Genomic DNA, 22,235 nt, shown 5'->3' on the forward strand with positions numbered 1-22,235 from the left:
GATTTGCTTCAGGGCAGTAGGAATCTCTTGAGACTATGAGGACAGCACTGGCAATCCCCCAGACACCACCTTATGTGTGGAGATGTTGATGTCAGAGGGTGCAACTGTGTACAACACAGACTACAGACATTGTGTTTTCAGGATGACTAGAGTTCAGTGTGACACTTTGCCCTGTTAATTGTGCAATAGCCATATCAGGTCATGGTAATGGTTAGGAGGGGAGGAGAGGTCATATCCCCATTGACAAACCTTTGCTTTCCTGTGCAAAAGGAAAACATGGTATGGTTTTCTTTTTTCTGTTCTCTTAGTAACAAGACTGAGCCTGTCTTGCATGACTATGCTGTTAAAAGTGACAGAAGACAAAAAGGAATACCTCACTGGAAAGGACTAACACAGCAATTTTACTTATGTCCCTGGGAACTGAGCTCACTGTATGCATATCAGGTGTTTTCCTTCAGGGTAAAGAAAAATCATCCACCTATTGCTTTTTCCTTTGTTTTTGTTCTAGGGAGCAGAATAAGCCTTGGAAAACTTCAAGACGATCTTGGTGAGATTTCCTCTTCTATCCTCATCAAGGTGTCTTCCCCTGTTTCTTTTAAGTCATGAATGACTTATGGCAAAAAGAAAGAGCAAATTAAAAATTACCCAGAAGGTGATTCAGACTTTTTTGTGTATTCCTTTTTCAGAGATTGAAAAATTAAATCCTGGGCCATTTATCTGCACTAGCAAAGTCTGAGCATAAAGCAATTACCCAATTACAGAATGTACACACTCACATGTGTGTGCTCCTGTGCCAGTGCCTCCTTTGATGTGTGGAAACACTCAATCAAGGGTTCCCTGTGACAGTTTGCCATAGGAAATACTCTCCTGAACCCTTCAGAGGCCTATTGCTTTGTCTTCAAGTGAAAAGGAGGCAAAAATTCCTAATTTCCAAGACTGTGGAAGCCTGAGGCAAGTGGGCTGGTGCTGTTCAGCTCACAGTCACATATCCAATCGGAGGGAGCTGCTGCCCTCCCAGAAGCAGGGGAGACAGTGTACAAGGAACAGCCCCCTTCACCTCAGGATGTGCTTTTTTCTTCCAAGTTGTTCGCCTGAGAACATAGTGTTTCAGCAGTACTTTGAACAGCTATGTAAGGCATCCTTTTGATTTGGCTACATGGAACAGCATGCAGTTAATCATGGCAGCAGTTGCACTTGTGTTCATTCAGCATCTCAGATGTGGTGAACAGGTCTCCAGCTTGGGCACAAGGGCATTTTCTCTCTTCATCTTTTAACTTCATTGAGAGTAGAACTTCCATTGCTTTGGTAAGCTTGTCAGGTAGAGAGGTTTTTCTGGTTTGTGTGGTCCCTTCAGAGGCTGGCTTGGTGGCAGGCCTGGTGGCAGAAATCCTTTTTTTGCTTATACATGAGATACAGAAAGGACAAAGGGAAGACAAGCTAATTACCATTCCAGCTAAACACTGTTCATCTATCCTGACCCTGAAGATAAACCTTGAGAAAAGAAAATATGCTGGCATTCATTCCCATGAAGGCATTGGAAGTGTTGCTAAGGCTGGCTTGGGGACCTCTGCTTTCAGAAGCTGCTTGAAATGGAGGGATAGATATCTCCATGGATATGAAGGCCAGCTATTGTCATGGGGAATCCTAGCGCTTCCAGGGAATTAAGCTCCTCACAAAAATAAGGCTTACTTTAATAAGCCCTTTCTTTGGTATGGCACAGTGTCTTGGTTTAAAGACAAATATTGGGGCAGGAACCCCTATTAATGAACTCCCTCCACTTTTATTTGCCCTCCTCCCCCAGTATAAAGAGACAAATATGCAAGGAGGTCATTGGTTAAAAAATAACAGTTTACTAACAAGGAAAATAGTAGCAAAAACAACAATACCAGCAGAACGGTTCAATTCAACAAAAGGGAGAGTGGAACGCTACTAGTTTTTCTCTCCTTCCAACCCCCAGGTCAAAACAGTATCAAAATAGCAGGGACACCCACACAAGACCATGTGGCTCAGGAGAAGAAAGGAGATGGCAAACTAAATTTCCACAGTCCCACACCCTCCCCTCAGACAGAACAGAATGAAAAAAAGTCCTGGAGAGGTCTTTCATTTAAGCCAGGTGCCCCTCTGAGATGCCAACTTGATGATGGCAACACAGACACAGGGCCTCCTCACCCTGTCAGCAGCACCAGAGGATCTAGATGGCAGTGAACAGCACTGGCTATGGTGAAGGCCAACCCCTGGGCAGCTTTGATCCTGGCACAGCATGGCAGATCAGCATCTTCTGGCTTTTGCTTCTATTGGCTGCAGTAGGAGCGATGCGATGGCTCGTGACTTTGCTACTGTTTCAGTTGTGAAAAAGTAATTGCCAGTGACAATGAAAAGTGAGACCCTGCAGCAGTTCTGGCTTGCAGCAAAACCCCTCTCTCCAACTTCCTGTGCTGGGTGGACAGAGTGACCCCCTCAAATGACATAATGGTATTATATATATTATATTATATTATATAATAATATTCATCACTATAGCTCCCTCCCCTAGCTTGTAGCCATAACATATAGTTATTCTGGAAGAGTAGATGTGCTTTGGTTATACAGTACCATTTAAAATGATGTGCAGTTCTTTCCTACATACATTAAACATTTTTTTTGTGCATTGCAAACTGGATGTGTCAAAATATTTTACTTACAATGTTTCCATGATATACACTCTGAAAATGTTTCAACAGCTAGTCAGAAATGTCTTGCATGTCAACATTTTGGTTGACAGTAATTATCAATATTAATTCAATTGGCTGTGAATTTTTCTGCCCTGCCTTCCTTCAAAAGCCAGAGATTTCCAACCAGTTTCCCATCTGGGCTGCAATTCAGCTGTTACCTTGGACAGAATGCAACAAGGATACACAACATTGTGCAAATGAAATCCTATAAACCATACATTTACATTGGTTTAAACTTTAAAATAATGTTTTTTATAAAGACATGAGGTCACTGGCCTTATCTGCTGCTGTTACACACCTAGATAAGTACTGAGAGCATTTTCATCCTGGCTCACTACAGGCAGCATTTTAGTACTGTGTGAAGTATATATTTAACCTCAGTGACAAACTAACATCTAAGGATGGTCAAGCATTACTCAAAGACGGAGTATGTGTGGCTTGGCAAGAATTCATATAGGGATGCACTTAGACTTATCTGAAAAAGGAGAGCAGAAAGATCATGGTACAGGGGAAAATACTCTTTTTCTATTTCTAACATGGTTTTCACAGTAGCGAAAGACAAGTTTAGGCAGCGGCCTCAGAAGAGCCTTGCACATTGTGAATGACAGTTCATCATACCTTGAAGCAGTGGAGATATGATAAGAACCAGATGATATGCATTTCTTAACAAAACTTACCAGTTCATATTATCTGGGAAATAACTGTCTTAAATTCTGTATCAGTGCTTTAGCCCAACAAGATTTTAAGTGCATTTTTCACTGTCTGTATTGCTGTTTAATCTAGGGAACACAGCGGGTGCCTGAAAAATATGACTTCAGCAGCATTTTACTGAGTGAGGAGGAAGACTGTATGCCTCAGAACCAGAGGAAACATTAAATGACATAATCTACATTTATACACACTCTTTTCTTTATCACACTAACAAAAAGTTGGATTCTGTACAGATAGCACTATTACAAACAAAATTTTAGATTCAATTTCAGTATGTGACTGAGATTTATTTTCTTAAGGCTGAACTTCTATTATAGACCTCAGGATGTGAACAGCGGTCTTGCTACTCTTCATGTTTCTCCCTCTGTGCACCCACACAACATGTGCACAAACACGATTTTAGAAGAAATGTGGTTCTTAGAAGGGAGGGATATGGCTCCTGGATGTCCAGATAGCTGCTGTAGTTTAAGGATGTGTAACATTTATGCATTTCAAATACTGTTCCAGATAGTTTAAGTGACTTCTATGTACAGTGTGTTACTAGAAAGGGTAGGAAAAACCTCTTAATACAAAATGAATTTGGAAATTATGGTGAAATACCAAAGCTGCATTTTTTAAAGGATCCAATGGGATACCTAGTTCTTTTAGTCTTACTTGATTATCTCAGATTATTTTTGTTTGTATTATAAGAAGTAATTTATTTGACTTTTTTTAACTTCTTTTAGTATCTTCTCCTGAGTCTGCTGACTGTGATTTCATTTTTCACAAATCATCCTTTGCATTCTGATACAATTGCACAAAGTCTTCATCCTCTTTATCCTCTTTCTCATTAGCCAACTCCTGGGGAGTTCTTCTGCCCAGTCTCACTTTAGCTGGGAGGTTAGGTGGTAGCTATGAGATCACCAGGATCAGATTAAGTGTATATTAAGATAGTAGGCAATTAAGAAAGAGCTGGGTTTGATTATCACTAGCAGATCTATCTGCTTTATGAAGGTAATTGATAAGCAAATTGCTTGCAGGTGACATTTCTGAATTGATGCTCTTGATGTCAGGACAACCTTAGTTTTGTGTGGATAAAGCAGTAGATGTTTCCTGAGAAGCTCAGGCTGAGATCCACCCTAGAATGGACAGAAGGGGTAAGGCAGGTCTTCTGGTACCAGCAGCAAGGCAGGATGACTGCATTTTGCATCTTTGACGTACACGGGCATTTTGAGAAGCACCAATCTGCGGTACCTCTGGCAGATTTAAAAGATTTTTCTAAGAGGGGAGTGTAACTTAAAGGAGGCTTTAAGTCATGTCAGCTTTACTCCTTGCAGCTTTAGGTGTATGTACACATCTCTACTTTTTTTTCCCTCCTTTTATTTCCCCTTTCTGTTTACTCTTTATGACAGAAACTATGGGGCTTCAAAAGAAAACTGTAGGAGTTCTTGCATTGCAGAATTCTTGTCACTTTAATCTTACATTCTTTAATCTTGAGACCTTAAGTTTAGTCCATTTTGTTGATAGTGAGTAGAAATTATTAATAATTACCCTTATAAGCTACTTTTGAAAAATCTGTGCTAAACAGTGAATTCTTAGCTAGTAATTTATATATCCTTTGAATCTGGAATAACCCTGTAAAGGACAGTTGTCTGTAGATTTAAAATTACTTTTCAGGCATTACTAGAATTTCAAGCTCAGTCTTAACCATGCAGTTCACAAGAGGGAAAACTACTCTACTTTCTTTAACATTAAACATAGATAGAGTGTGAAATTATTTATGTTTATTCCACTTGTTAGAAGAAAACTTGGAGCTTGTTCCAGTTTGAGATCACATGTTTTCTCGGAACATATAAGACTTACATATAAATCTTGGAGTGCAAGTAACAGGCTCATGGATCTCCTCTGGGTGGGATTACAATTTACGTCAGAAAAAAACAGTCTTCTAAAGTGGAAGCACAGACATGTATTTTTTTTTTAAGAGACTAAAAGTGCAAACACACATTTTCATTTTATAAAAACTACCCTCAGGTGACATGACAGTCAGGTGAAATAACCTTAGTAAATGGTTGCATCTTCTCCTAGCTCATGTGTAAATGTTAATGAGATCTAGAGACTGATTCACATCTAGCCATAGTTGGAATTTGATGACTTATGTAAATTTAATTTTTACATTTACGCTTGCAATTATTGAGTTGAAATCAAAACTTTTTGCATTTTAATGAAAGTAAGATAAAATTAGAGTGTCAAATAATTGGTTTATGCATATTAGACAAATCCAGTATCATCTCTCACAGACTACATTAATTTTCTAGGTTTGCTTCCAAATAAAATAGTCAAGATTGGTATATTTCACCATATTTCATTACCAAACTTGTAAACAGCTTCAGTGAAGGTAAAATTATTTCAGTGTTGAGCTATGGCTGTGTCTCAAATAATCCCTTAGATTGCTATTGACCAGGAGGCCCTGTTTGATGCAAAGTTAAATATGAGTCAGCCGTGCCCTGGCAGCCAGGAGGGCCAACCATGTCCTGGAGGGCACCAGACACAGCATCGCCAGCCAGTCGTGAGAGGGGATTGTCCCACTCTGCTCTGCACTGGGGTGGCCTCACCTTGAATATTGTGCGCAATTTTGGGCACTGCAGTATAGGAAAGATGTTAAGCTCTCAGAGAGTGCCCAAGGGAAGGCAGGGAAGATGGTGAAGGGTCTTGAGGAGGGAGTGGCTGAGGACACCTGGCCTGTTCAGCCTTCAGGAAGAGCTAATTGTAGTCCACAGCCTTCTCACAAAGGGAAGCAGAGGGGCTGGCAGTGATCTCTTCACTTTCATTACCAGTGACAGGACCTGATGGAATGTCATGAAGTTGTGTCAGGGGAGGTTTAAGCTGGGTATTAGGAAAAAGGTTTTTCACACAGAGGGTCGTTGAACACTTGAGCAGGCTCTGCAGGGAAATGGTCACAGCACCAAGCCTGACAGAGTTCAAGAAGCACTTGGATGATACTTTCAGGCACAAGGTGTGACTACTTGGATGTCCTGCACAGGGCAGGATATTCTGCATCAGCATATTCTATGAGTCTGTGGAAACTGAAGTTGATTTGTGTAACATGGGCTAGCTGTGATACTTGCTGATGTTTCTCTGTTGTAGGTGTGCCATTATAGCCTTTGTATCATGTTGAGTCACTGAGTCATGTTTCAATTTTTTCTTAAGAGCATCTTGGAAGGCACCTTTCAATATGCCCTTTCATAGTTTCTAACACAGCAGCATAATTTCAAAGAATAATTTCTAATGCCTATAATACTCCAACTCTTCATCAGAAAAAATTCTTTGTCTCACTGTTGTCCAAAGTGCTCCTTTAGAACAGTCTTAATTATCCTCAAACTGAGGCAAAGTAGGATATTCAAAGAGTGAAAGTGAATTCATACACCAATCACTACTAAAGAACTGTCTGCCAATCGGTACACATGTCAGAAAAGAACAGATTTATTCAATTCAATTTATTCAGTGCTTTCAATAACCAGGATGATAAACAGTAAAAAGAAAAATTAAACAAGTAACAGTATTTCTTGACTTTTAAATCTTTTTTCCTGATTTTATTTTCTTCTCCCTCTCCTCAGAGCTCCAGAACAGCTCGCTCAGAGGAAGACCAAGACTCACTGTGGGATGCCTGGGGCTCATGGAGTGAATGTTCACGCACTTGTGGAGGAGGGGCTTCGTATTCCCTGAGACGCTGCCTAAGCAGCAAGTAAGAAGCTGAATGATTTTTGTTTTATTGATGGGAAAATTCAACCTACTTGTATGTATCAGACCATAAGAAGTAATCAATAGAAGGCTTGATCTACCTTGAAATTTCCAACTCAGTGTCAAAAAAGAATAGTATTTTTTAATTAAGACAAGCAGCCAACATGCTTGATAAGGTAACACCCTTTAAAATATAGTGAAAACCCATGGAGGTAAAAAAGTGGCCTGGACAGCTTGCAAGACTGAGAGCTGCTGCACTTTCACCCTGCACTTTCAGCATTTAAGCGATGAGGCTTCTCCTATACTTGTATCAGAAACAGATAATTCACTAGGTTTAGTAACCCACAGTCTCAGCCACACCAACTCTAAAAGCATCACTTTGATAAAATGTGGCATCCTGAGCTACATAAGAAAGAGTGACAATTCCGTGGAGGATATCTGACAAATTAAATTTTAGGTAGGAAGTCTTCCATAACAGCAAAGCCCCTCCCAACAAGGAGAAGGAAAATGTCCTAATTCAGAGGTGAAGTCTGGGTAGCCAGTCAGGCATCTGGGATTTTATGCCTCCCCATTTACTAACTTGCAACGGAAGATGAACAAGTAATTTCAGTCTGTAGTTGTGATGGTTTCACCTTGACTGAATGCCAAGTGTGCACCCAGTCGATGCAGTTCCCCCTTTCCCAGAGGGAAGAGGAAAGAAAAAACCCCCTACAAACTGCAATTTACAGTAAGGCAAGTTATATTTACACAGAAAAAGAGAGGAAAAAATGAAAAGCAATACACACACACACAAGGGTAAAAGCTAACAGCAAATTTCTACTTCCCCATAAAGCAGAGATGAGGGATCTGCCCAGCTCCAACCCAGCAATGGCTGTCCCAAGGGCAGCCAACACCAGAGAGAGTGAAAGCACCTCACTTCCCCCTTCTCTTTGCATCTGGATTGACATCATATGGTATGAAATACCTCCTTGGTCAGTTTAAGTCAGCTGCCTTAGCTTGTGTCCCCCTCTGTATCTACTGGTACAGAAATATAGCACTGCAGAGCATGCTGTGAGAAGCTAAAGTCTGGCCTAACTAAACCCAACAGTAGTATGTGTAAGTTTTACTTGCAAAATAAACTTATGCAAATATTATACAAATACTTAAACTTACACAAATATTGTTTCAGTCTGCTTTAGGATAAAATTTACTAGCACTAAACATGGTATATGTGACAAATATTAACAGATTTCTGATAAAGTTTATGAAGGAAAACTCTAGACCCAAACTTTATGGCTCTGATACCTCATATATTGTGGCATAAAAAAACGTAATATAATTTTTTATGTCATTCTTTTTTATTTTCATCCATGTGCTTACAAAACTGATGTTAATATAACAAACTGTGGCAATACAGTTCAAATAATTTCTTGTGTCTGACATTTTGGTACATAATGTTGTTTAGTGAAGACAAGAAACAGCACAAGGCATTGAATCATGACATCAGAATACAATATTGTGTATTTTAGCTTTATCTGTGGGCAGTTTGGTCTCCTAGTACCAGCATTTATTGAGTTGACCATGTGCAAAAATTCGCTGGCAGAAAAGACAGGCAAAGGCATCTACTGAAACGAGTGGAAGACCAGCACTTTTCTATTCCATTCCCATGGATTTAAAAAAATTAAACAATAACTTGGTTTTAAATGGGGGGCCAAATTCTCATTTCTTGTTAGTTTAGTAGCAAACTGTGAAATCTGAAATTGCAGAGATTGGAGCTTAACTTTGATCACGGTATATTCTTTTCCGTATTTAAAAAAATAAGTGACCTGGAAGATGTTGCTTTAATGTAAACATGAATCCAGGCATATCAAGAGATCCAGGAAATCTGAGTAGTCCAAGGGCTTACTGACTATACCTCTGCTCGCTCACTGAGAACTACCTCAGTAGTTTCTAGAGGACAAGTCTTGGGTTTCGAGCAGTAGTAGTCATAGTTCTCTCTAGTATGTGCGTGTAAACTACTCCTTCAGGCCTTTCTTTGATTCTTGTAATATTCAGGATGCCCCTGAAGCTGCACCAGTGAAACAGGGAATAAACTTACAAAACACACAAAATTGTTTTTCATACAATACCTTACTACCGTCCCATTAGGACACAAGCAATCCTTCCTGCCTTAGAAAATCAACAGCTAACTATTCAGACATGGAAATCCACTGTTTACAGGACAGGATGCAGGGGATTAATTAGGAGCATAGCTCTTGGTAGTCAGTAGCAATAAATCATAAATAGTAACATTTGATGTGTAATTAGCACTATATGAAATGTGGAATGTTTTTTCCTTTTTTTCTGGTCTGTGTGAAATTTTTACTTAAAGGTTTAAATGATTAATTTTTCAGCTAAGCAAGGATTTTAAATTACTAAGAAAAAGGCAGAGAGGGAGCAGGGGAAAGAAATTCGTCCAAAGTTTGCAAATAAGCTTGTGCATAAGTGCTTCAAACCTGGCAAGTTTAGAACAAAATGTCCACCGCTGTGGGACAATTTCTTGGTCATACAGTTTATTTTCTATAATTTCACTACAGCATGAAGATACTAGTTACTTCTGCCAAATGAAAACTGGCAACACACTTAGATGTTTTCGAAAAATTGATCCTAAATATTTCTCATCCTGGAAGGAATGTTCATAATGCCTTGTATCTTTTAGTTCAAGGGTAGTCCCATGGTGTAAAGGAGAGCACTCTGGTCTCCGAATGCCAAGGTCCTGAATTCAAGTCTCAGTGGGGACCATGCCCTGGCAGTTCAATGCCTCCCTGCCATCCCATCCCATCCGGTCTCGGATGCCAAGCAGGGCCAGCCCCGGTTAGTACCGGGTGCTTTGACAGTCCTGAGGACTTCACTGTCACTGTCCAAGCTCGCTCGGCTGTGGCAGATGGACCTGAGGACTTAAACGGTGGGGCCAGTTCTGCACACGCTGTGCCTCACCTGAAAAATCCACTGCACAGGCTGGAAGGGCACACCCACGTGGGGAGAGCCCTGCCCAAACCTTCGTTCATGAAGTCTGGCCATACATAACTTTAGTTCAGTATGTGGTGACTTTCAGAGCATCACGTGAATAGGGAGAGCTCAAGATATCTGCTTTGAAGAACTGCAAAGAGTAATTCCCCATTTTTAAACACCCTTAGTATATATAGCTAAATAAAGGAAACCATTTTTCTTTCCAGCTTTTGTTTGCCAAAGTTAGGTTAGTGCTCATGTTGTTTGTTTTAGGAACATGTTTTGTGTTAGGCCTTCACAGCTGCAATGAAAGAATGGAAAGTGTTAGTGAGAAAATATATTTTCTAGTGATTTAGATGACAAAAATATCAGGGTAGGGGCTGTTTAACAGTATCTTTCATTAGAACAACTGGTTCTGATTATGCTAGGGACATTATGATAGTGACATAAATAAATGTACCAGTCACATAAGCAGATGGGAGTTGCCAGCCCAAGTCAATTTTATGTCCTGGTATTCCATGTTGATAGTAAGCAGCACTGGGTCGCTTCAGGGACAGAATAAGCCCTGGGAAAATAAAAATAATAATTAGTTAACGAATGTGCTCAACCTCAAAGGATGACACTTTTCATGTTCTTTAATTACATGAACTCTTTTTCACTTTTGATATTATTGTTACTTACACAAAAGGTTAGACTCCCTTTAAATGATACTGGGTTTTTCCTCAACTCACTTGAAAGTGAACCTCCCAGACTAATCATATATTGTGTAGAGAGGTGTTTTTATCATTTTATCATTTTAAAGGGTTTTGCCCTTCAGTATTTCTGTCTTTTGTCTATTTTGAATTCATTACAAAGCTCAGGAAAGAGAAACTCCTCATCTGTCTCCTCTCCATCCTGAACTGCAATGCAATGCTGCTGATCAAAAGGTGTAGAGAGGAGAACCACAGAACACTTCTGTTTTTCTTGAGGGCCAAATTACCAACTGTTGAGCTTCTACAGAGAAATGAGTTTTATTAGCTATTGTATACTTTGGCTACCAAGATTTCTGGAAACACATAGGCAGAGCAGGTAGAGAGATACTGCAATATGGTCTTTGCCTCTTGCTGAGAATCCGACTATTGCTTGTTTGTCTATTGCACAGCTCCACTGGAGTTTGTCATACAGCTTAGTGGTTGGCAATAACTCACATACCTTCCATCCAGTAATTAATAAGTATGCATGTTGATTCAAGCAATCTCAAACAGCATAAGAATAAATGGTTGAATTAGATATCTGAAATTCACGTGTGTTTATTTCATTTTCTTATATCGTGATACATTTTCAAATTGTAAAAGAAGTTGTAAAATCTCCTATGCTGAGTTCACCCTTCCTGGTCCTGAAAATATTCTATGTTTTCTGGAATTGTACTTTACCTATGGATAAGTACTACAGCAGTAGCAATAGTATCTTGCTATTTCTAGGCTTGGCAAGAAGACAATTATGATTTTTCTTCCTATCATCTTCTAAATTCACCATCACTTTCTACTAAAGTAAGGTGATAGGTAGAAGAAAAGCAGGATGTCCTAGAGTTTTGCAAATTATTTTTCTGGATCATAGATAAGTACTCTATTTTTCAGTCTGCTTAGAAACCCTATATGTTGCTGTTGCTGCTGTTTATGAAAAAACCCCATGAAGTAGATAACAGTTTGCCAGAGTGTATAGCAAAGTGCTGAACTAGTTATGGAGTCCCATGAATACTGAATCTGAATTACAGGGCCAGAATTTGTTTAGCAGTAGAAGAAAATCAACAATAACATCCTCCTGAGAAATTTCCCTCCACATAAGTGTCAGAGATTTAAAAAAAAAAAACAAAAACAAACAAGAAAACAAAAAAAATCAACAAAAGCAGACAGACAAAAATAGCAAAGGGAAAAAAATAAAAGGAAAAAAAGGAAAAAAAGAAAGAGGAAGTAAACATAAGAGAGTTACTCTCAACTTTGTTCAGATGCCTCATACTGGCTGTGTTACTTACAGGAACATATTTTTTCTACTTTTCCAATGATGGCTGCCTTGTGATAATGCAAGTGAATTATGAATGTGAAATATCCTTTCCGCTAGCTCTGCTTGATGAATTAGCTGAAGTTATTCACTGGTTTAGCTGTTCAGACTACTACCATTGCATTCTGAAGAATGAAAACAGAAGATCTGCATAAGTAACTCTCAGCTTTATTGTAGTTTGACTTGCTGATCAGTAAAATAGCAACCAAATTACACCTTTGAAAGTTAGGTTTTGAAAATTAGCTAAATTAACAAAAAATTAAGTCAATTTTATGATGTGGGCATTCTTCATTAGACAGAAAAAGCCCAAAATAATTTGGATTTTTTTTCATTAAGAAGAAGAAATATTTTCTCATTTTGATCACACTTATTCAAAAAATTCACAAATCAAGCATCAAACGGTTTGGTGTCTGTCAGATGATTGCATACATGCTATTCATGTTTGTTTGAAGTTAAATAAGAGAATAAGAAAGTATTAAAACAATTATGACTAGCATTGAAATCAGGATACATAAAATACTACATATTGGGGGGAAAAAAACCCATTTAACATTTCATCTATATAATTTTGATACCAAAATATTTTCTACTAATGCTGCTTCACAACTGAATTTAGATTGTAGGCAAACCATGTGGTTGTGACCCCTATTTTCAGACTGTGGGCACAAAGTCAGCTGTCTCAGGGCTTTGATTACCAGAGATTTTGAAGTTTTCCACATCTAACATTGATAAAAATTCCTTTAAACTTTCTGAGTGAAAATTACAAAGGAACAATTATTGTAGGTTATGGGTTGTTTCACTGTCAATTAGAAGCTAACATATATTACAGCAATTATTGTGCAATGATATAAAAGCAGCCTGCTCTGTCCTGGCACTACTAAATAAAGGCAAATTAGGCAACTTTATGAAGTGTTTCCTGCACTCTGGGATTAGTGAAATCTGTAATTATGAGAACTTTTTCTGGTTTCATTAGATGGAGAAGCTTTTTCTTTTCCCTTTTTTTTTTTTTTCTTTTGGAGAGATACAGCTCTAACTCTTCCTAGTGGCAGAAACAAGCAACAATCTTAAATTTGAGTCAATATGACAACACTATAAGAAGCTGCAAATTTCACACAATGTAGATCAGCATTGTGATCTGTGGAATGATTGCTGGTGGTCTTCAGACAACCAGTTAGCCACACTGTAGGCTGGCTGTCCTAATTTCTGGCTTTTGCACCTCACTGAAGTGTCCAAAAACATATAAAACACTTTTTTAGTGTTGTTTCCCTATGTAATCCCTTACTAGAGCTGTCAGAGGCATGTTACGCGTTGGTGTTTTTGGTGATAAACTGATCAGTAGAATGAAGGGTAATCAACTTTGTACCAAAGGTGAGTGATGAATATATTCTCAATAAATCCACCTGTCTGTTCAGAACTAGCCTATCTAGCAAAAATGTCTGTGAAGCCATCACTTGGACGATACACTGCTCTTATATCCAGGTTCACTGGAAGAGCTCTTGTCATTCAACAGTTCTGGCTTATCCAGAAGGATACTGTGACAAACTGCATCAAAAGTTTTGCTTAGTTCCAGAAAAACACACCTGCTGGTCAATTAGATGTCTGACCTTGTTTATAAGGAAATTATGTTAGTTAAAGAGGACTCTACCCTCATGAACCCATCTGCAACACTAACATTCTCAGTCTTTCTTTATAGAAGTGTTCCAGCCCACTAATTATTTTTGTGATCTTTCTCTAGATCTGCTCTAACAGCTCAGTGTCTGTCTTGTACAGGGACTCCAGAGCCAAACACAGTACCTGAAGTGGGGTCCCATGAGAGCAGGGTAGAGGGAGAAAATCATCTCCCTTGACCTGGTGGCCACACTTCTCTTTATGCAGCCCAGGATAAAATTGACTTTTTGGACTACGAATGCACATTGTCAGTTCATACTTAATTTTCTATCTACTGGTATTCCCAAGTCCTTCTCTGCTCTTGGTCATCACTCAGTCTGTTTCGGAGGTTGCTGTCACGCAGCATCTTGTGCTTGGCCTTGTTGAGCTTCATGAGGTTCACATGGGACCATTGATGCTACGTATACTAATATTATTTACATCAGAATTATTGATTGCCTAATGCAAGATGGTGAAAAACATAACCCTTTTAAAAAGTTGGCTTTTTGTGGCCTTTGATCAGTACCCATGTTTTTATTTGCCTCACCAGTTTCCTGCATATTAGTGACTGCAGTTGGTGTTTTGCCTCCTGGTTATTTTTTTTACTCCTGAAGAAAGACTATTCATATAGATGTGTAACACAATTTGCCAGGGAAAGTTGGCTTATGTAGCTGTACCCACTTTTCTTGTCTCAAAGTTAACTATTCATGTAACTCTTCCGGTATTTCACGTTTCATCTATGTGCAGAAGGTTATAAAAGGCAAACTTCTAAATACAGAGAATGAAAGCTTTTTGCAGTTCAAATGCTAAGATGCATGGCAAAACATACTAGTGCATCTCTACAACAGGAGAGACAGGAAAGTTGCTTGTGAACAAAAGAATAGGGAAAAATCTTTACATATCTTTTCAACCTAATGAATGATTTAGACAGTTGAATGATTTGGACATGAGGTTGGCAGACTCGAACGGATAGTTTAAAAAAGTAAACTCCTTGAAGTCAATGTAGTCACAATGCATCTTCCTTGTTCATAACAATTTGGTGTTCATGACCTTCCCTCACACTTCCTTATGGGAAAGGGGTATGCTGAAAGAAAAAAAGAGACTCACTTTTCTCAGACAAGGGCAGACATAGAAATTTCATTGAGGATGACAGGTGGGTCATAACACCATACATTTGGGAAAGAGGTAAGATCAACAGAGAGAGATGCAAGATGGTGCTACCCTGTGTGAGTAGCCTGCTGACACCAGGGTAAGGGCAGGGCTATCGTGGCCTGCCTAAGATCTCATAGGAAGAGACAGGCCCACAGGATACTTTTCTCATAAGTACAGTGCTAAAACCAGAATCTGTCCCAGAACAGTGGTTATCAAGCGGTGTGAAAATAAAGGAGTGAAGATTATTCAACATTACATCAACTTCCAAAACCCTGCAGTGAGCAGTTGCTTCAAAATTCACTTGCGCAAATAAATACATCCATGACTCATAGTTGCTTGTTTATGAGGAGACTTGTTTCTTAAGGAAAGCATTTCTACCTTTGATGACTCCTGAAAATGGCAAGAGTTGATAAGGTCCTCCTCTGCAAATCTCTTTCATTGTCTTTGGTAATTACAGATAAAGACAACTTTGGCATGGGGTCGCTATTCTTTCTGGTATGGGTTATTGCAAGGCTTCTAACTCTAGCTGAGCACAATTACACATTTATTTAAGATCTTTGAGGGGGGCACTTGAACTAAGTCACTCTACAAATTGGAACCTGCTTCAGTTGTTTACATTAAGACAAGAGAATATTTTAATATATTAAATATTGTTAACCTCTTTCAGAAACTTTACTGGAAACAAGTGACTAAGGAATGAAACATGATTCCAACAGATTGTTTTTTATTTCATATTCACTTGGTAATAATTGCCTGTCAAGCCAAATCCTCAGCTACCTTTTTCCACTGAAAAATCCCAACCAGAGCATCTAAAGTGACTATCTCACAACATGGTCTCACTAATCTGCCGTGGTCTTTCCTTGCATGTTAAATTCTTAGTGCTTTGGAATTCTGCAAAGCATCCATGCCGAGTTATGCATGCAAATCCCATGATTTTGAATCCAAAAGTAGATACTCAAGAGAATCTGGAATACTGTCATGAAGCACCTTGGATTGAAACACAAACTACTCTGCAAATCTATTGTGAAAATATATTTTCTCAGGCTGAAAGCTGTTTGCCTGCATTAGTTGATGGGTGATAGCTGGGAAATGACCTTGAAACAACCAAACTCCAAAGTCTGGTCTTTCGGGGAGGACAAGGGGAATTTTGCAAGTGTGGTTCCCAGTGCTCATGAATCATCACAGCACTAGCTGCATCCAGAATTGCCCATTTTATCTGAACATCCCTGGCCAATAGCCTAAGGAGGAAAAATGGAAGAAAAAACACGAAAAGTTCTTTGGCATGTGTCTAATGAAAGTACCAATTCTTTCTCCTAATGCAAAGAATAAATGAAAACCAAGTTTTTCACTTCAAAACAGACAATACAAAGAAACAATGAAAAGAAGAAAAAACTCAAAGGCAGCTGATAGAAAGGAAGTTTAAATTTCCATGTGGGTTCAATAGTTCTAAGTTTAATAAATTACGGTAATTGAAATTGTGGTATCAGCACGTCTGTGGGAAGTAAAGTCCTGTCCGACAGGTTGTGTGGCATTTCTGAGAGACAGACAGGGCATATATCAAGCTTGACAAACAAGTTATTTAATATGGTATACAAGGTCTGTACTAGACCTGCCTGCACACTGTATAATATACTTTTTTATTTGCTACCTATCATTAACAAGATACCTCTATTGATTGGAATATAAAAAGGTTTTCACACTATCTTTAGACACTTGTCGGTATTGCTTAGGAATGACTGGGATAGTAGTGGTAGGCACAGAGTGTAATTTGGATGTTTGGTTATTGTTGGCAGGTTTAGTTCATAGCCTATTGCGAATACAATTTTTATTCATATAGTGCCAAAACTAATTTTTGTAGTGCTACTCTGCGCACACTTTTCACTTCTGTGCATACTTGCAGTGACCAAATTTACTTGAATTAATTATATTTCTATAATAGTTTATATGTCAAATGCTGCACAACAGAACACCTAATTTTTCTACTTTGATTTCTTATGAAAATATGATGAGGTTTATTTACTTTTTTGTCTTCTCCTGTGATCATTTAGACCATCAGGATACATTTTCAAAACTGTGTTTTGCCCTGATTTTTTACTGATGCAGGTGTAAATGTCTACTGAAGAAATTAATTTCACAATTAAGTCTTGTGGATAATAGAGACAGAAAGGATAACTTCAATAACTTAAATGAAACCTGTTCTGTTTATTTTAGAGTTAACACAGTATTGAAAAAGTCTCTCTGTTTGCAGAAATGAAAAAAAAAAGGAAAAAAGCACAAAGCAGATGCTGTCCTTTCCCTTGGATAGTTCAAAATGGTTTGGATTTAAAAATTCAGGCTTGGCAGCCATTTAGTCCTGAAAAAATGTGTACTTGTTGTGTTCTGGCCAAAAAAGAAATGGGGCTGTATGTGGGGGAAAGTTCTGAAATTAAGAAATTAAAACTGTTAGGAATTCTATTCTTTTGAAGAATAAATTTTAAAAGCCAAACCCTGCATTCTGATTTGTACTGAGGACCTCCACAGAGTATGCTGTCTGAACTCATAAAACATGTGAAATTTCACCTAAGGTCAAATACTTAGAATGCAAACAGCTGATTGCTAAGTTGACCTTTCTTTTGAGAGCCTAGCCAGCATCAGGACTGGTATGGTTCTGCTGTGGGAGGAGAGGAGGAGAGCCAGGAAGAGCACATGTCAGGGTACATGCTGTCCTTGACCTTGTTGGGCCCAGCTGGTCTTTGGATGCTGTGCAGAAGGGTTCTGTGAGCAGTGAGGGGTTAGTGAATTGAGTGGAAGTTTTATGCTCTCCGTTTCCCCTTATATCAAACTGGGTAAAAGCTCTGAAAGAGGGTAGTCTAAACAGAAAGACAGTAGATTGAGATTAGATACTATGAAGAAATTTTTTAACTGTAAGGGTGGTGAGGCACTGGAACAGGTTGTCAAGAGAAGCTGTGGATGCCCATCCCCAGAAGTTCAAGGTTAGGTTGGACAGGACTCTGAGCAGTCTGGTCTAGTGAAAGGTATCCCAGCCCATGGCAGGGGGTTTGGGAGTAGATTGTCACTTCCAATCCAAACTATTCTAATTCTATGATTTCACATGCTGCAGGCATTGTTCCTTCCTCCCATTGCCCAGTTGTGCCTGGCAGACAAAGCCAGTCTGCTCAGACTGTCAGTCCTAAGGTGTATGCCCAGGTAAGTGAAGAGCTGTGCCCCTGTGAAATCATTATGAATTGCATGGAGACACAAGGCATTATTAATGTGATTCAGATGTTACTTTACTGCTAAGTTCTGTATTCTGACCTCCAACCTTATTTATTAAGTTGATGTTACATTCTATGAAGTAATTTTTAAAGCAAAGGTGGAAAACAGAGGAGTTGTAGAATTAATGCCTCAATAAGGACTGAGAGCCCTTTACTTTGGCAAAGAGGGTTGGTGGGGTAGTAAGTGATTAGAGATATGTGTGGGAAAGATACCAACACAGGAAGTATTATGTGTTTGCTTTTTATGTTCAGCTGTTAATAGTGTTGGGTGTGTTTTTAATTTTTGGACACAGGACCTGTGAGGGCCGTAACATCCGGTACAGGACGTGCAGCAATGTGGTAAGTGAAGTATAGCTTTTATGTGATACAAGTCATCGCATATGACAATCATGTCCATATTACAGCAAATAATTTGGTAAAGTGATATTGAGAATATTTTAGTTTTCTAAACTGCCCTTATACCACAGACCACAGGCAAACCTTTGTCAGTTTCTTGAAAAGTGGAGAGATTATGGCCTGATGCTAAAACTATTTGGAAGGGATTGCAGTCATGGTCATCACAAATACAGTGTCAGTGAAACTTCAGTTGTTACTTACAACCTTCCTGCCAGAACCAGACCACTTGTGTTCCCAGTATACTTTGATAACCTGCTGTTCACATTGGATAGTCTCTCAGGCTGCAGAATTAAGCCACTAAGAATTGAAGACAAGTTAGTAGGAGACACATGATTCCATGATTCTATAAGTTTCTGTTCACCTGTGCCCTCCTAGCATTGCAATTCCACTGCAGGTCTTAGAAAAACAGTTTTACATTGACTGTACCAATGTTTTGGCATTTTCAAAGTGTCTTGCTTGTTTTGGTTTTTTTTAATATGTGGCAAATAAAGTTTTCAATAAAGTTTTCAATACAATAAAATAAGAAACTTCAACTTCTTTCTCAACAAAGTGAAAGAATGTTTTCACTGGTGAAAATTGAAATAGAGACTTTCATATGGAAAGTTTTATTGGGTGCCAAGAATAGTAAAGGATCTCAAGTTACATGGAGAAATGTCAGTTTTACCAGTGAAGATGGAAAATGAAATCAAACATACACTGGGCCAAGGTTTCTCATGCCTGATAGGGACATATTTAGAAGTCTGTCAACAGACGATTTATTTAAAAAAGTTTAAAAGTTAAAGTTAAAAAAATGAATATGTTCACTCATATTTAGCTTATCTTTTCTTCTATAGACCACAAATCATAATGAAAGGAACTGCTTCTATCTGAGTTGTGGTCTCCCATGCAGTAAGATTTCTTTCAGTTCTTTGGGATTTGGACTTTGATAATCCTTGTGGGTGTCTTCCAACTCAGAAAATTCTGTGACTCTTTGAGTCCTCTGAAATTTGTTTTGAGTGTATCCTTTGAGTTTCTGAAATGTCTCATCAGCCTTTCAGCTTCCCTAACTGACACCACCTTTAGTAGTTAATAGGTCTGCTGGCAGACTAGCCATTCAGTTTTCATCTGAGGAATTTAGGCTACACCACAACAATGTAGGGAGTGGAAAGGCTGATTTGTGCTAGTCAAGCTGCATGCCATAGCTCTGTGATATCGCGTGCACACACACACACACACACACACACACACACACACACACACACACACACACGAAAACCCCAACCAAACAACCAAACAACCAAAAACCAACAGGTACTGTTAAAGACTAATTGCATTACAATTAAACCCATTAGTTTTGTTTTGGTTGTTTATGCATGCACATTTTGAGTCCCTTTCTGCATCTGACCTGCCTATGTGTGTGTTAAGAGCAGTGGCACAAGCTAGCATCCTGGCTCTGCTGCCATTAACTGTTCGTAGGTCTCCTTAGTGGAGTTTTAACTGGATTGCAACCCTTGTTTTGGAATCATTAACTTTCCAAGAGAAGGAATATTTTGTTACTTTTAGCTTATGTTCTGCTCTGCAAATATGTACTTGAACAGTTTTCCTTCAAAATAAAACCTTGCACAGTTTTGTCAGGTAATTCCTTTACATACCTTGGAATCTGGAAATACTGCCTTCAGAATTTCCAACATAGCAGTGAGGCATACAGCTGCAGAACTCACATAATTATTTTGTACCAAATAACAAAATGAAACTTACAGCTTTACTCTACTGAGATCAGTGACAGTTTTGCCACTGGTATATGAAGATGTAGGACTGTGTTTATGATGTCTAACCATTTTTTGGGAGAGGTTAAAGAATGGCTTGTGCTGCATTGCTCTTGTCGTTAATAAAAGGATTAAATGAATGTTCACTTTTTTTTGCTTTTTGTAAACCAGCAATAAATCAAACCACTGTCAAACTTCTAACAGCATTATACTTTGACCAGGCCTTCCAAATAAAGTTTTATGTCATGAAGAAAGTACTTGACAATATTCATTTTGCAGACTTTTGATTTTGGGAGTCCATTTTCTATTTTTAAAGTATGTTTATTTGATTTAGATGTTATGCCCTTCAATTTATAGTCTTTCCTAATCTTGGATACTGGGCACCAGTATTCAGAACAACAGGCACTGCAAGGGCAATGGGACCATGGTTAACACCAGAATTTGTAGTACAACCATGGTGTTCCACAGCAACATGTGTCTGGGACTGGGTACCACTTTGAAATACCTTGTGTAGCACCAGTGTAAATCTAAAGCAGTTTAGGAACTGCAGACTTGCATCTCTGTTCTAAAATCCACTCTGTTACTGAGTTCTTTAGCTGTCACATTGAAATACTGTCTGTCTCTTTCAGAATAGTAAAAAAAAAAAAGTAAATAATATGCTTTGTCTTTAATGAAGTCTATTGTTTTGTCTCCAAAATCCAAGGATACATATACACAAATTAGATCTTGGAAATGATTCATTAATCCCATGGTTTGTTGTGGAATTCTGAACTAGAAAAGGCCCACAATATTTTGTGTATTTTTGTTAACTCAGATTTTGCCTGTTAAGAATTCATCCACAAAAACACTGAAAATCCAGAGGACGGAAATTCCAGGCTCAAGGAGACCTACATTTTCATCTATTAGATTACTGCCTTTGCTTAAAATAAAAATGAGAACAAATTCCCCCATTCTGACGCTGCAAATGAAGCTAGCTACCATGCATCATGGAAAATATCTTTTTGATTCTTATGAAAACCAGTGAGTCCTGAAATACAAGCTTTCACTACCATTAGCTTGTGCATGACTAGAGGAATAACGTTATTCTTCACTAAAATAACCAGTCAATTTGTTTTTTTGCAAACTGTCTTTCTGTGGGGTGACAGACTGTCATGACTGACTTTTATGACTGTGCTCTTGCAGAAAGAGATGAGTAGTCACCTATAGTAACAGCAAACTATTTCAAATGTGAAATCAGAGAATGGGAAGAATACTTCTTGGAGTCTGGCAATGAACACATTTTATAGGCACTATCATTTGCAGGATTTTGTTACAGCTGGTTTTAATTCATCCTGAAATTAAATTACAGAGGGGGAAAAATGAGATGAAGAAGAAGAAAGGCAAGCAGAAAGTGTGGTGTTCCTGTTTTTCCAGTAATCTATATTAATTATTTCAGCAGTACTGAACCATTTTGCATAATATAGACTATAAAAGAGATTGATACTGTTGCCTATAAGGCTTTTGAGCAGTCCTTAAAAGTACAAATCCAGTCCACTATGTTTGCCAGTAACATTACATGTTGATCAGAAACTGGAAACATTATGGGTATGAAGCCACATGTGTAAACAGTAAAAGAAGGAATGAGAGAATCTGAAGATGATTTAGGGTTGAATTGCATCTGGGGTTTTTTTCTTCTTACTATTCATACTGACTCAAAGCATGTTTCTAGACATTTTAGAATAAAGTAATGAGACAGAGAGAGAGCGAGAGTAATTTGTTTTTCTTTAGAAAACATGTTTTTGCATCTAGTTATTATACTAAACTTTAGGCAAAATAAAAAAAAAATTCCAAACTGAGTAGGAATTTTTTACTTGTTTTTGAGGGTTTGGGTTTGGTTTGTTGTTGGTTTTTTTTCTTTT

The 22,235-nt window shown here is 38.4% G+C and overlaps 1 protein-coding gene across 1 annotated transcript in view; it reads left to right on the plus strand.

The window, feature by feature from the left end:
- Positions 1-22,235, plus strand: part of ADAMTSL1 (ADAMTS like 1) — a 419,662-nt gene that overhangs the window by 255,150 nt on the left and 142,277 nt on the right. Inside the window, exons 4-5 of the mRNA XM_071581576.1 lie at positions 7,016-7,143; positions 18,490-18,535. Of these exons, the coding sequence (XP_071437677.1) occupies positions 7,016-7,143; positions 18,490-18,535 (174 nt within the window). The remainder of the gene's footprint in view (positions 1-7,015; positions 7,144-18,489; positions 18,536-22,235) is intronic.

Source organism: Pithys albifrons, chromosome Z, assembly GCF_047495875.1.
Source record: "Pithys albifrons albifrons isolate INPA30051 chromosome Z, PitAlb_v1, whole genome shotgun sequence".
Taxonomy (NCBI): Eukaryota; Metazoa; Chordata; class Aves; order Passeriformes; family Thamnophilidae; genus Pithys; species Pithys albifrons.